The 15204-nt window shown below is 42.1% G+C and overlaps 1 protein-coding gene across 1 annotated transcript in view; it reads left to right on the top strand.

The window, feature by feature from the left end:
- Positions 1-15204, top strand: part of LOC122811903 (oxysterol binding protein) — a 1660581-nt gene that overhangs the window by 1607799 nt on the left and 37578 nt on the right. The window contains exon 13 of the mRNA XM_044084058.1: positions 13492-13712. Within this exon, the coding sequence (XP_043939993.1) occupies positions 13492-13712 (221 nt within the window). The remainder of the gene's footprint in view (positions 1-13491; positions 13713-15204) is intronic.

Raw genomic sequence — 15204 nt, 5'->3', positions numbered from 1 at the left:
TGCTGTGGAACAAAATCCCGGTACATGTGAGGCAGAGCACCTCGCTGGCCTTGTTCAAGAGGAATCTTGACCAATGGATGGGGGATCGCAGATATACCCCAGGGATTACTTCAGTGTCACTGCTTGACAGAGGCACAGCAAAATAATAGGCATAGTTTTATTCAAACTAAAGGGGTGGCGAAAGCCAAATAACTATGGGCTAGGCTTATAAATGCCCTTGGGCAGATAGCCTAGTATGAACCTATGAACCTAATAGGGCATTCTAATGGACTAATCCAACTTTCAAACCTAAGGTAGCTATGGAGACCTCCTTCAACCAGTGCATCAGTCTACCAGTTTTCTTTCCAAATTTTTTGAATAAAGGAGAGTATATGCATTATTTGTTGTATGTACATCGCCAGCTTCTACCTCTATTGTACCAAAGCACTCAGTAGGACAGACCTGCTATTTGTCTTTCCAAAGCTAAGATGAGTCAGGGTGTTTTGAAAGCATCTTTAGCTAGATGATTACCTCTCTGCATCTTTGATGTGAATAAGGAAAAAGGATTGACATTAGCTAGACCATTCAAAGCTGACTTAACTAGATCTTTCTTAACCTCCTCGGCCTTCTTTTACAGGCCCTCAGTTGATGTTAACTGTGCTGCTGCCACCTGGTCTAACATTGACGCCATCGTTTCCAATTATAAACTTGATCTCTTTCCCAGGAATAGTGTGGCTTTTTATTTCAGCCATCTTCCTGAACATTCCTCCATCAAACCACTCTAAGAGCTAAGTAGCTGGGGACGCTGTCCCATTCATTGAGGAAGGGATGAAACCGACAGCATCAGATATGAACGTTGCCATAAAGATAGATATGTGTTGTCGTAGTCCATTCTTCCTCAACTTCCTACTCTTCCTCCCCCTTTCATTTCATGGAAGATTTTGTTGTGTGCTTCAGGTATAGCAGTTTGTTCTGCCTCCTCACCAAGATGTTGTACTCTTTCAACTGCAGGAGTTTCCTGTCTCAGACATTTTTTGTGTACTTGAGGTTTATTACTTTGATTTTTCTAATACTGTTCTATCATGGGGTTCCAGGCAAGCTTTGGTAATCTTATAGAGAGGAGGGGATTATGGGTAAAGGTAGGAGCCTGTGCTGTGGACCCTAAAGTCTGAGTGTTCTAATTCGGATCAGAAGACACATCCGTAAACAACACAAATCTGTCATTATGGTAAGTGCATAACTTTCATTTCTTTGAAGACTGTTTTACTTATTGCTTTGACTTCTGCTAGGATTTGAGTTACAAGCTCTTATGATGAAGTTAACTAAACATTTTTCACAAGACAGGATTTCTTTAGGAACTAATTATTTTATGTTTAGTGGTCTCTGTGCTTACTCTCTGAGTCAGTATGTTAATCTCCCTGTTCTTTTTTTCCCTGACTCCAAAAACAATGGAGAAAAAAAAAGTTTCCATACTCTTGATGTCCACAGGCAGCTCATACTATCTAGACCAGGGGTGTCCAAACTATGGCCGGCGGGCCAACTGCGGCCCGCGATCCATTTTTAATTGGCCCGCAGCAAATTCCAAAAGTCTACCAAATATGGCCCACACATAAACCTGGCGGTATTGCATTTCTTGTTTAAACCACAGGTAAAGAACAGTGCACAAACAAAAAACAGAAATCAAGCACCGGACAGCTCTAGGAAATACTAACAGTTAATCCATTCCACATGAAATGCTTGACGAAACTCCGCATGTTTAAAACTTATTGTAGTACACAACAATCATAACTGAATGCTATAATGTTGGTGATCTCCAACAAAACAGTTTTGTTGGCGATCATCAACATTATAGCATTCAGTTATGATTGTTGTGTACTACAATAAGTTTTAAACATGCGGAGTTTCGTGACGAAACTATGCATGTTTAAAACTTATTGCAGTACACAACAATCATAACTGAATGCTAGTATAATGCTATAATGTTGGTGAGCGCCAACAAAACTGTGTAAACACACAAATAACTAGTGACTAGGGTTAGGCAGTAGGAAAATGATTTGTAAGCAGCCTTTTTCTAAATCCCTGTATTTACTAGAAGGCTATAATGTGGTATAGGACACTTTGATGAGTGACATTTTGGTGTCATTATATGAAGTTCAAGTGTACCAGATGAGTGATGACTTGTGTTTCGGCTTTTCCCGGTTAGGGGGTTGTCACAGCGGATCACCGGTCCGTAGATTGGTTGGCAGTAGAGTTCTATTAGGTAAAAGAAAAAAATGGTAGATAGAAGATGCACTGAAGTCTCTGGCATGTTTTGAGGGTAGGGGAACCTGAATCCAGAGTGAATGAAAAGTAGAAACAGTCGTTTTGTAACTAATACAACACTCCCCTCTAGTGGACAAAAACCAAAATTACATACAAAATGAATCAAGATAAAAGATGTACTTAAAATTCAGTTAATCATGGATCCATAGATGAAAAACGCGGTTTCTCCTTGATACAGTGCTTTGTGGTTGCTTACTAGTTGATTTCTTGGTTTTAACTCTAGCGGTGGAGCTACTGAGTTGATCAAGGCAGTACCTGTACAAAACTAAATTAAGGAAAGAAAAATTTTGCCACAGCCCACTGAAAATGACAACACCAAAGAAACGCAAGATAGCAAGTGAGTGTAGAAAATTTCAGACACGGTGGGAAAATGAATACTTCTTTATGGAAGTCAGGGGGAAATGTGTGTGTTTGATTTGTAATGAGAGTGTCGCAGTGTTGAAGGAGTACAATGTAAGACGACACTACGAAACCAAACATCAGACCTACATGTCCTACACTGGTGTGGAACGAGAACAAAAGGTTAAGCAGATGACAGCTAGTTTGCTAGCTCAACAACAGTATTTTTCCTGTGCCAAAAAAACTCAAGAAAATGCCACAATAGCCACCTATGAGGTGGCTCAACTCATTGCCCAGCATGGGAAGGCTTTTTCAGATGGTGAATTTATAAAACAGTGCCTCACTAAAGTTGCAGGAATAATGTGCCCAGAAAAAAGTCAAGAATTCGACAGTGTTAGCCTATCAAGGAACACAGTTGTGCGGCGAATCGAAGACTTGTCAGCCAACATAAAACATCAACTGGCAGACAAAACATGTGCTTTTGATTTCTACTCCATTGCATGTGATGAAAGCACAGACGCCACAGATACCGCACAGTTACTAATTTTTTTGCGGGGTGTTGACAATAACTTTTGTATTACGGAGGAGCTGCTTGATCTCACCAGTCTAAATACCACAACAACGGGTAAAGACATTTTTGAAGCTGTGTCAAATGCAATTGACAAGATAGGACTTAAATGGAACAAGTTGTGTGGAGTTACAACAGATGGAGCTCCAGCTATGACAGGCCAGCGCAAAGGAATGGCCTCTATGGTGTGTGCCAAGGTGCAGGAGAGTGGAGGTGAGGCAGTTAAAATGCACTGTATCATCCACCAAGAAGCACTCTGTGCCAAGACAGTACAGCTTAACGATGCGATGAACACTGTTGTGAAAACAGTAAACATAATTCGAGTATGAGCACTCTACCACAGAGAATTTCAAGCTTTCTTAACTGACATTGATGCTGAATATGGGGACCTGCTCTACCATTCAGAAGTGCACTGGCTAAGTCGTGGCTCTGTGCTTAGGCGGTTTTATTCTCTGAGATCAGAGATCGACCAGTTTTTGAAAGAAAAGGACCGACCTCTTCACGAGCTGAGTGTGACCCTCTATGGTTGGCAGACCTGGCATTTTTAGTTGATCTCACTGAACACCTCAACACACTCAACAAAAACCTACAAGGTAAAGACCAACTTGTACCACAGCTTCACGCACACATGAAAGCATTCTGTGTGAAGCTCCGACTGTTTGAGGCACAGTTGCACACCTTCAATGTCGCACACTTCCCCACACTGTCCGAAATCAGATCTGCATTTCCAAAAGTCGATCTCTCTGGTAAAAAGGGGAAATATGTGTCTCTGATCACATCCCTCCTGACAGAATTTTCTCAGTGCTTCCAAGATTTTTCTACTATTGAGAATGATATCAAGCTGTTTGCAACTCCCTTCATGATAAATGCAGAAGAAGTGGAAGAGAGTCTTCAATTAGAACTTATAGAAATGCAGTGTGATGATTCTTTGAAGAATCAACATCAGCTTCTCTCTTTACCTGACTTCTACCGGAGCTTGGAAGAAGCCAAGTTTCCTCTGATGAGACGCCACACAAAAAGAATGATGAGTCTGTTCGGCTCAACATACATATGTGAACAAACATTTTCTCTGATGACGCTGAACAAAAGCAGATTGAGAACCAAAATTACCAACGACCATCTCTGTGACGTCCTTCGCATCTCAACCACAAAACTGATTCCGGACCTGCCAGCAATCCTGCAGGCCAAAGCACAACTTCATTGTTTCCACCGAGCGCAACTGTGTTCCCGAGTTCAAAATATATTACACGTTCCATGTGTTATTATTAAGCCCTATTACTAATAAATCATTTTATGTTGATATCATTTTTAAAACAACTATTAGTTGATCTGTTAACAATCCAAACTTATTTGCATAACTAGCTTGAAATATCCTATTCATGAAAAGCAGTGTTGTAGGCTGATTAATTTAGTTTACTTGTCTTAAAAAATAAACCAGGTGAGGCAATATAATATAATATACTTCACCTCGAGTGAGTGGCCCGGCTGTTTGTGTATTTTACCGCATATGGCCCTTGGTGAAAAAAGTTTGGACACCCCTGATCTAGACAAAACTCAGTCTTTCAGGGTAGCTGATCAGCTGGCTGTTTGCTATGAGGCAAGAGGAAAGGGCAGCCAGTGCCAAAATACTGTTTCTAGATGGATCTCTCATGCTAAAGAAACATTGTATCCGATGAAGTCTGATAGACAAAAGTGCTCATTACTTTGAATAAACTGGACAGCTCGAGGCTTAAAGAATGTTTGCTTCATGTTTAAATTGCTGAATTTTGAGAATGGGAAAATTGTACTCTGGTTAGCTGTCTGCCTGGAAAATACCTACAAGAATGCAACAGTGGATTTCTGCAAACCGAGACTTTTATTTATGCTATTTATTTTTACTATTCTCAGCACTGCAAGTCAGTTCTAGGCAGGTCTATGGGCTTTGGCTTATTCAATGGCTTTTTTGAAGGGGGTGGGCTCAGTGTTCTAGAGGCAGTAACTTGTTCTTCTGTACATACTTTTACAGAACATTGCAATCTAAATTTCTTTTCCAAGTCCAGAACAGGCATTGCAAGGGCCATTCTTCAGAGGCTCCCAGATTCTTAATTACTTTCCCCTCCCTTTTTTTTTTTCAAAGTGATGGTAAGCTACCCATATAGCTTAAAAACTTCTGCAATAGTGATCCAATGTTGAACTTAGTATAGTTGTGTATGAAGTGTTATAGATCTCTGTTGAAGTAGCCATACTCCCTCCCTAACTGCTTTCTCTTGGTGTTTGGATTACCAGGGTATGGCTGTATATACCCTTGTGTATGTAGTAACTTTTTTGTTGCATTTCCTATCATTTTTTTTCCTTCCAGGACTGTTACCTCCCTTCTTGAGGCAGGAAAGCTTTGACGCTTTTTGCACAATGTCTTTATATGGAGCTCTGCTCAATCTCCGACAGTTAGAATGGGTGGAAGGCATCTTTAAGCTTTGAAAAGTGGCCAGTTGATGGAGGATGAGACTCAAGTAGCTTAGGCTACTATAACAGTGCCCTATTAGAGCATCTACTGTTATGGTAAGTTTACTTATGATGTAGCTGTACTATTTTCTGTGGACATTGGGTGGGCTGTGTAATGCAGTACATGTATGAGGTTCTAGCTTTGTTTAGCTTATATTGTGAAATACAGGTGAGGAGTTACTCTGTGTATGTAATGGTAGGAGTATGTATATATGCTTATAGACAGGGCTGTTACAGATAGGGATCATCCTTTAGGGTGGGAATTGTACTCTGGAGAAGTTAAATGTTCCATTTAGGGGATAGCTGTCCTTTTAAGGAAGATACATTTGTTAGCTGCATTTTGTCAGTGTTCTTCCACCTTATGGTATTGTCCTCCATAAAGACTGGGGTTTCTGTGTCCTTGCTGTAACAGCCCTGGTACTGACTTGTCCCCCCCCCCCCAAGGCAAGGTTACCCATACCCTTAAGGCCACCCTGGGGTCATTTCTCGTGGTCTCTCTGACTCCTCCTATATCTGTACCATCACACTGTTGACTGATGCAGCTTCCTGACCTATTGGTATACATCGTTCAGCTCTAGACACCCACATCCCAGGTATTGTACGCTAGTATTCACCATGGGTGTAAAGTTGGCCTTACTAAGTATAGTCTCCTTTCATCCACAGCTCTTTGCCATTGTTTTAGCAGCTAAGATCTTCAGCAAAGTCTGTTTGAACTTCATGTCCCTGAATCTTCTCCCCAGCATTTCATCTGGTGTATGGATTAATTTGATGTCGTCCTATTCAGTGTTGCAGTATTGTTTACATTTAGGTTGTATTCTGCTCCACAACCCGATATCTGGCCTGTATACAAAAGCTTAATACCACTGCCTGTTGTATGTGGGATGTCGCACGAAGACACAGAGAATGTCAGCCATAAAAGGGATGTCCACACATGCAACCCCAAAACTTTTTTGCCACCATTCGGAAAGGCTGACTTTTACGTTCGGTCTCCCTTTGGATATTGTTGGTTCGCTTTACAGCTTCAGGTAAGTACCCTGTAGGTTATTTAATTTGTTGCTACTGCTTTTTGTTGTTAATGTCATCCAAAAAGGGCAAGTGTAGGTGTAGAAGGCAAATTCCATACAAGAATAGTCACAAACTTTGCTTGTTTTGTTTAGGACCTACTCACTACCATCGGTCTTGCTCCATCAGGCCTTTGTACCAAAGACATTGCAGAGTCATTTGTCAGCTTTAAATTTCTAGTTAGAAAACTAGAGACTTAAATGTTTGGCTAAGGATGCGATGGAGGGTTCCGCAAGTTCTTCCTAGCCGTGTGTGAAGAGGAAGATCAACAAAGTCAGGCCCAAATCCTCTTCGGCTCCACCTTCTCAGTCTGACATGTACCCCTTGAGGTTGCTGAAGACCCAACGGACGACTTGGGGTAACCATTGCTTGTTATTTCGGAGGACTCCGGAACCGTTCCTGCGCCTCTGCCTAAAGAAGTGCCGGGGCGTAAGGCCTACGTCTGTCCATTCGCCTCCACAAGAGAAGCATGTTAAGAAGCAGCAGAAGACTAGGCATTGCAATGCCCCTTCCACTCCTCAGTCGAATTGGGATGCCGTCTCGCAGGGTCTTAAAGCTCTGATGGCCTTGAGACCTCCAACTTCTGCTTCCCCGGACTGTTTTATCCTTGTCTTCTGCTCTGCTGTCTGCTTCTCAGGAGTCCCCTTCTGTGCAGTCTGCTTTTTATCCAGTACAGGATTCTGACTCTGAGGAGTCTTCTTCAGATGAAGACTCTTTAGCATATTGTACCCAAATTCCTTCCCCTCTGGAATATGCTTCTCCAGAGGAAGAGTCTAATGGGGTCGATTAACCCATGGAAGAGCCTTCCTTTGGGGAAACTATTAATAAAATGAGGTATTTCTTTAAGTGGGATTCTTCCCAAATTTCAGAGGAGCAAAAAATATATGATCATCTTCAGTTGGAGGCCCCCTTCTCTGTCTACAGTCCTTCCAGTCCTCCCAGTCTTCCCAGTCATCTTGGATGTCTTTGCATATACTTCTAAAACCCCAGACTCTCAAGCTCCTGCCCAAAAAAGACCTGACCATTTTATGAGGTCCCTGAGGCTCGAAAGTTTCTTTTTAAATGCCCTTCAGGTGATCCAACTATGGTATCAATTACTTCTGATAAATCCTCTCATGTTGCACCTTCCACGAAGTTGCTCCCTTCTGACAAAGAAAGTAAGATTTTGGAAAGGTTGTGAAAGAAGCTTTATACCTCTTCCACCTTGGCTATCAGAGCCATTAATTGCCAGACACACATCTTGGTATGCTCTAGCAATACTCTCTTAGGCTGCCCAGGCTCTTTTCCATTTACCTGATTCAGAGGCTGTCAGTGGCGCTCTCCCTCTTGACTGCATCCTCCCAGGTAACTGGACATTCAATCAAATACAATTCTGATGCTGTTGTAGTTTCTTCCAGAGCTGCAGCTTTTGCTTCTGTTCTCAGGAGCCATTCCTGGCTATGTCTCTAGGCTGTCCCTAATGACATCAAGGCCAAATTACTTGATACTGCCTTGGACAATTCTGCCCTTTTTGGCAAAGTGACTGCAGAACTTTTTAAAACTCTGAAGTTAAAAGGCAAGGAGCTCCAGGATTTGAAGCACTTGCTAGTTTTCACAGTCCCTAAATTCCATAGGAATTTCCCTGGCAAGACTCTTTTTGACCGGAAACCTGCTCCTTCATCATCTTCTACTACTCTTGCAATTAGGCCAAGTAAGTCTTCCAGGAGACCCCCTCAGTCTAAGGCTGTTGCTTCTGCTCCTTCTCCCCAGCAGTCCTTTCAGCCCAGACAAAGCCCCCTGTGATGCTCCGCTTCATCTTCCAAGTCATACTCTTTTTGTCTCTTCACCTTCCTGTTTCCCTTTCAGCCTGGAAGGCAGTCACTCAGGATTCCTGTGTGATTTCAGTTATACAAAATGGATACTTTGACTTGGAAGACTCTTCCCCCTCAGCCACCTTCCAGTCCACTGCATCTGTTTCCTCAGTTGCTTGCTCAACTTTCCAAACAAGGCACCATTCAGCCTGTCCCTCCAGACCAACAAGGAACGTTTTTTTTATTCCAGGATGTATTTTGTTCCAAGAAAAGACCATCTTTGGAGGCCTAGCCTAGATCTGTCAACTTTGAACACCTTCCTGGTGGTGCCTTCCTTCAGGATACTATTTCCTAGCTTCTCTGAATCTCAAGGATGCCTATCTGCATATCCCTAGTCACCTTCAGTTCAGCAAGTTCTTGCATTTCTCGGTGGGTTCTTTGCACTTTCAGTTTTCTGCCTCATCCTTTTGTCTTTTCACTACTCCAAGGGTGTTCACAAAGTGCCTAGCCCCAGCCATTGCTTATTTGAGATCGAAAGGGCTTCAAATTTACTTAGACTGTCTGCTCTTTCTGACCAGCAGTCCAGACCTACTACTTCAACACCTGGGCTTAGCTATTCCCTTTTTGCTGGGATTAGGATGCTCATTAAACTTCAAGAAATCAAGTCTGACCCCAAGTCAGGATTTCATTTTCCTGGGGTGCAGGTTTAGGATAGACATGATTGTGGTGTTTCTCCCTTCAGAAAAAAACTTCCATCATGGCCAGGGAGTTTTTGAGACTGCCAGGGTTCATGGCCTCTACAAATCCCCATGTTGCCTTTTGCCAAACTACATATGAGGAAGTTCCAGTGGTTTGTAAAGACAGTTTGGTCCCAGCATGCTCATCCCTTGGAAGTTTTGATTCCTCTTCTCCCCTGCTTGAAAACAGAACTGTGTTGGTGGATGCAGCAACTCCGTCAGAATCCTGGCTTACCACTTTAGGTACCTCAGCCAGCCAGCCCAGCAACTTTTCACATGTGCCTCAGAGTTAGGTTGGGGAGCAACCTTTGCTGCCAGGAAGGTACAGATCTTTGGTCCCCCCTCTCAAAAGAGGGAGCACATCAACATCAGAGAAATGAGGGCTCTGATTCTAACCTTAAAGATCTTTCATCCTCTGTTCTTGCCAGGACCCCTCAGGATTCTTACAGACAGTACTATGTCCTTTGGTACATAAACAAGCAGGGGGGCACAAAATATTACCTTCTTTGTCACTTAGCCATCAAAGCATGGGAATTGGCTATTCAGTACAAAGTGATACTGCATGCATTGTACTTTCCTTCTACTTGGTGTTAGATGCATTAAGCAGATCCATGACAGACTCCCACGAGTGGATGCTTTGCAGTATGTGTTGCTGGATCTAGTTCTCTAGTGGCACACTCCAGAAATGGACCTCTTTGCCTCCCTTCTGAACATACAGCTTCCTCTGTTTTGTGCCAGGGACCCTCACCCTTAGGCTTGTAAGGTGGGTGCTCTGTCCTTCTCAGGGAAGGGGTGTTTCTTTATGCAGTCCCCTTTCCCTTTAATTCAAAAAGTCCTTTTGAAAATTGTATAGGAAAAAAATAAAAATCTTGTTAGTGACCCCCTTTTGGCCAAGATAGCACTGGTTCCCTCTTCTGCAGTTAGCCAAGGGTCATCACTACAAGTTACCTCACTGGATGGACCTACTCACGCAGGACAAGGGATCCCTGATTCCCCCACATCTGTCAACTATACAGTTGATCTTGTGGGTGATCAGCTTTTGATTCCTTTCAGGCATCTGTTTTCTAAGGACATGCTTCGGGTTTTGTTGGAGGCCAGGAAACCCAGTACTAGGAAATCTTAACATTTCCAAGTGGAGAAGATTTTCTATCTGGTGCCAAAAAAGAAAGGAGGACCCCTTTTTTGCAAATATTTCTTTAGTGCTTTCTTACCCTTGTTAACAGCAGTCTTTTTTATTCCTCAGTCAGGGTCCACTTTTCAGCCTTGTCTGCTTGCTTGCCTTTAACTCCCTCCTTAGCTTCCAGGCTAGAGGTTAAGCTTTTCCTAAAAGGTGTTCTACACATGAAACCTCCCAGGAAACCAGTTCCTCCTACTTGGGATCTTAAGTACGTGTTAGAGAAGCTTATTTAGGACCCTATAGGAACCTTGACGATTTGAATGGGAGAAAGGAAATTCACCCCCGGGGATCATGTCGGTCAACCTGCTAGACAGGTGTCCAGGGAAGTAAATAGTGTGGGAAGAAATAGCCAGGGAATTGTTATGGCTAGGCTTGTATAGGCCGTAGGGCCGATAGCCTAGTATCAACCTATGAACCTATTTTGAACCAGAGCCCTCTGCTTCTCTAAAGTTTTGCACTTGGAAAACAGTACTTCTGATTGCTTTAACCTCTGCTAGAAGGTTAGCTGAAATTCAGACATTAATGGCTTCACTTCCATTTTTGGTTTTCTACAAGGACAGAGTGTATTTGAGAACTAATCCTTCCTTTATGCCCAAAGTGGTCAATGAGTTGTATCTGAATCAGTCTATCTAGTTGCTCCTTTCTTTCCTTCTCCTCAATCCCGTAGTGAGAGGATTCTGCATTCTTTAGATGTACACAGAAAAGTCAGATTCTACCTAGACAAAACTAAGTCCATTAGGAAGTCTAATCAACTTTGTGTCCTTTCATCCCAGGGTGCTTGGTTTACCTGTCTCTAAACAATCTATCTGTTTATGGATTTCTAAGGCCATTGTGTTTTGCTGTCATTTTCATGGGATATCCTTATCCTCTTCTGTTAAGGTCCATTCCACCAAATCAGTTGCATGCTCAGTGGCCTTTCTACAAAGGCCTAGATGCTCACTCCATTTTGGAAGCTGCCACCTGGTCATCTGTTCATACCTTTACAAAGCATTGTAAGTTGGATACTATCTCCAGATCCAGGGCAGGATTTGCCAGGACAATCCTGCATGGATTTGTGGAAAATGTTTCTGCTTAGTCTTCCTCTGCTCCTTCCCCTCCTTGGGCTCCCTTTCAGCTTTTGCACTCTCCCATATGTAATTAGTACTGGAACATTGAATAGAAGGGCATAGAATAGTTGTGTAAAATCTTACCATAACCATAGATGTCCTTCTGTGTTGCAGTATTCTATCCCACTCGCCTTCCCCCCCTACATCTGGCTCTTTACTAGGATGACTCCTTTTTTGACTCCTTTGGATTATTTCCTCATGGGGCTACCTTATTCTGAGGATTGTATGTGCAGTTGGCCCTTTTATGGCTGACGTTTTTTGTGCCTTCATGCGATGTCCCACGTACAAGCAGTGGCGTTAAGCTTTTATATACAGGCTGGACGTCAGGTTGTGGAGTGAATACAACCCATATATAAAGAATACTGCAACATAGAGGAAAAGGGCATCTATGGTTATGGTTACACAACTATTCCTTCTCTAGGTAGGAGCTGAACGCATCCCACATGGAAGCTGCTGCTAGTCATTTCCAGGATATCTCCACTATATATTTGAGTTCTCAAGTCATAGTGACACTAATAAACTTGATAGTTCCAAGGAAAGAACCATCATACCTAAAAAAAATAAAAATCAGATCCAGTTTCCACCTTGACCATTTGATTTACTGCACTGCCAAGTGGTGATCTGTTGACATCTTATCACCCGAATGTCCAGAACATCATGTCCAATGACATGACTATCAAGTCAGTTGTGAAACTTTGGTTCAGAATTCTCTGACAGCAAATACATATATGTGCAGTCTCATGTTTGTTATGGAAGGTTCATGACTAGCACGTCTAATAACCGTTCAGGTAGATAAACACGCACGTACACACATGTATTAGGCAAACTGTTATTTCCATTCCTGCCCCTTCATGCATCTCTGTTACTCCCCTCATGAGAGGTGGACTTCCAGAAGAACCGCAGAGTCAGTAGTAGTTATCGAATGCTTCATTAGTCTCTCAGAAGTTTGAACAGTTTGAATACTTGATTGGTATGTATGCAGAAAGAGAGAGAGACCCTTTTGCTACTCCCACTGAAATGATCATTTCACCTTTTCTGTCAAACTCCAGCAGTATGGCACCCAGTTGGGTACTTGTGACTATCCCAACTTCCCCTTAGGACCTCTTCTGATTATGTAACTCCAGTATCACAGTGACACCATACCCAATGAAGACATCTGTTTCCAGAGCAAGTGGTGTCTGTGTGTGTAAAAGTAAAGCCTGCTTTATCTGGCTAGCACTTTTCATAAGCTGTGACTTTGTTTTCTGCAGAGAGATCATTACCCAAGAGCCAGTTTTGATTAGCAATACCTACTCCACCCCTGCCCTTCTCTTCCTGTCATTAGACTGGCACTGCAGCTGACTTAGTCTCTCTGCCTTGTTGGTGTTCATCCAACATTGTAAGTCTATATTCCTGGTTCCTGTTGGTCCTGGTATCTTTTTGTAGGTGTTCTGGTTCTTTTCTTTGAACCATCAAGAACTATTATGATGAAGAAGATGATTATTTTTCAAGCATTTTGTCAAGGAAGAATCTACCAGAAGCAGAATGTTCCAGCCATAGTAGTGCTAAGGATGAGAAGGGTATGCAGATCCCTTTACCACAATAAGGTCATGATATTTGGAACAATATTTTCCAGCCATTCTTAATTGTTAGGTGACATACGTTAGTAACTGTCCATTTCATTTATCTTTCCTCATCCCTTTCAGTCTCCCTCACTTTCAGGTACTAACTGCTGGCATTTCTGGCCAGATTATTACTGTCATACTGAACAGTATTGTCTTTTAAAGTGCATATTTCTCATTATAGCACATTTTAATAGTCAGGAAAAGATTGTGTGTGTGTGTGTGTTTGTCTATATGTATGTATTTAACATCCACTTATTTACAGGCCACACTAAACCATTAAGCAGCATCTTTAGATGCATAAATGCCACTTTTTTTTTTTTTTTTAGTGAGAATGCAGAGAATATGTACTACTTTTCAGAGCTGGCTCTGACACTAAATGAACCTGAGGAGGGTGTTGCCCCAACAGATAGTCGGCTGAGGCCAGATCAGCGGCTCATGGAAAATGGACGGTGGGATGAAGCTAATGCTGAGAAGCAGCGATTGGAAGAGAAGCAGCGAGCTGCTCGACGAAAGAGGGAGTCAGAGGCTGTCCGGGCTACAGAAGATGGTAAGAGTTTGTTTTGAAATGTATATAGTGGTATGATGAGGGCAGAATTTCAAAGAACTGATTTGTTTTACAAAATCTTTTTTACATGCAAGTAGTGTTTAAGTCAGTCTGGTGTAAAATTAGCCTTTTTAGAGGATGTTTTTAGTCAGAATAGCTGTTCATCTTCTTCATATTGCCACATCAAAAGTTGGTGTCTGCAGGATAGTTTTTTCGCCATGGAAGCTGACTTTGTAATTCAGCTTGTCATCTACATTAAAGAAACACTTAAAGAAGGGTAAGCTCTCCTTTGCTTTCAGAAGCTTGAGTTAATTGTAGCCTTTTGATTTATTTCCTTTAGTCATATAATAGTTTTTACTAAGTACATCTGATTTTTAAAGAATTTCAGATATTTAACATTTTGCATTGGTTTGGTATATTTTATGTAATAAATGCAATATCTTTCATGCATCAGTGTTTTTAGCCTTTATTTACATGTTCTATAAATTTCAGCATTTTGCGAGTTTGTTCTCCGCCAGACCAGTGGTCACTTACATGTAGGTATTTTTCCAGAGTACCATCAAATTTTCTGATTAGAGCCATAAATACTAGAAATACACTGCCTTTATATGAGCCCTGGTGGGAAGAGTATAGGAAGAACCATTTCTAGGTGGTGGTATCAGAGGAAGACACATATTTTGGGAAGAGTTCATAAAGGTTTACCCAAGGGCTTTGTGTCATCTCACACAGAAATGAGCAACCTGCTCCTTTTGGGAGGCATTCTCACACATTGACCTGGTTCCCATTGGAGCTTATTTTCAAATTTTTAGTTTTATTCGTTTTTTTTTTTTATTATTATTACAAGTGTTTGGTCTTATTGTTGGCCGAAGGAGGAGAAGAGGGGGAAGGCATGCCCCAAGGCAGGTAAAGGCTAGGACTGTGATAGTGAGGGTCGGAACTTTGAATGTTGGCAGTATGACTGGCATAGGGAGAGAGCTAGCTGATATGATGGACCGAAGGAAGGTTGTTATATTGTGTGTGCAAGAGACCAGATGTAAGGGAAGCAAGGCTAAGTGTATCGGAGGTGGGTGCAAATTGTTTTATCATGGTGTGGATGGGAGGAGAAATGGTGTAGGCATTATCCTGAAGGAACAGTATGCTAAGAGTGTTTTGGAGGTGAAAAGAGTGTCGGATAGAGTGATGTTTATGAAGCTGGAAATTGATGGTGTAATGATGAATGTTGTTAGAGCATATGCTCCACAAGTTGGGTGTGCGATGGATGAGAAAGAAAAATTTAGGAGCAAGTTGGATGAAGTGGTGGTGACTGTACCCAAGGGTGAGAGACTGGTGATTGGAGCAGATTTCAATGGGCATGTTGGTGAAGGGAACAGAGGGGATGAGGAAGTGATGGGTAGGTATGGTGTTAAGCAAAGGAATGCAGAAGGTCAGATGGTAGTGGATTTTGCAAAAAGGATGGACATGGCTGTAATGAATACGTATTTTAACAAGAGGGAGG

This window comes from Protopterus annectens, chromosome 9.part0 (assembly GCF_019279795.1).
Source record: "Protopterus annectens isolate FY-2018-M chromosome 9.part0, PAN1.0, whole genome shotgun sequence".
Lineage (NCBI taxonomy): Eukaryota > Metazoa > Chordata > Ceratodontiformes > Protopteridae > Protopterus > Protopterus annectens.
Note: the sequence above shows the minus strand (reverse complement) of the source record. Positions and strands in the feature narration are given on the sequence as shown.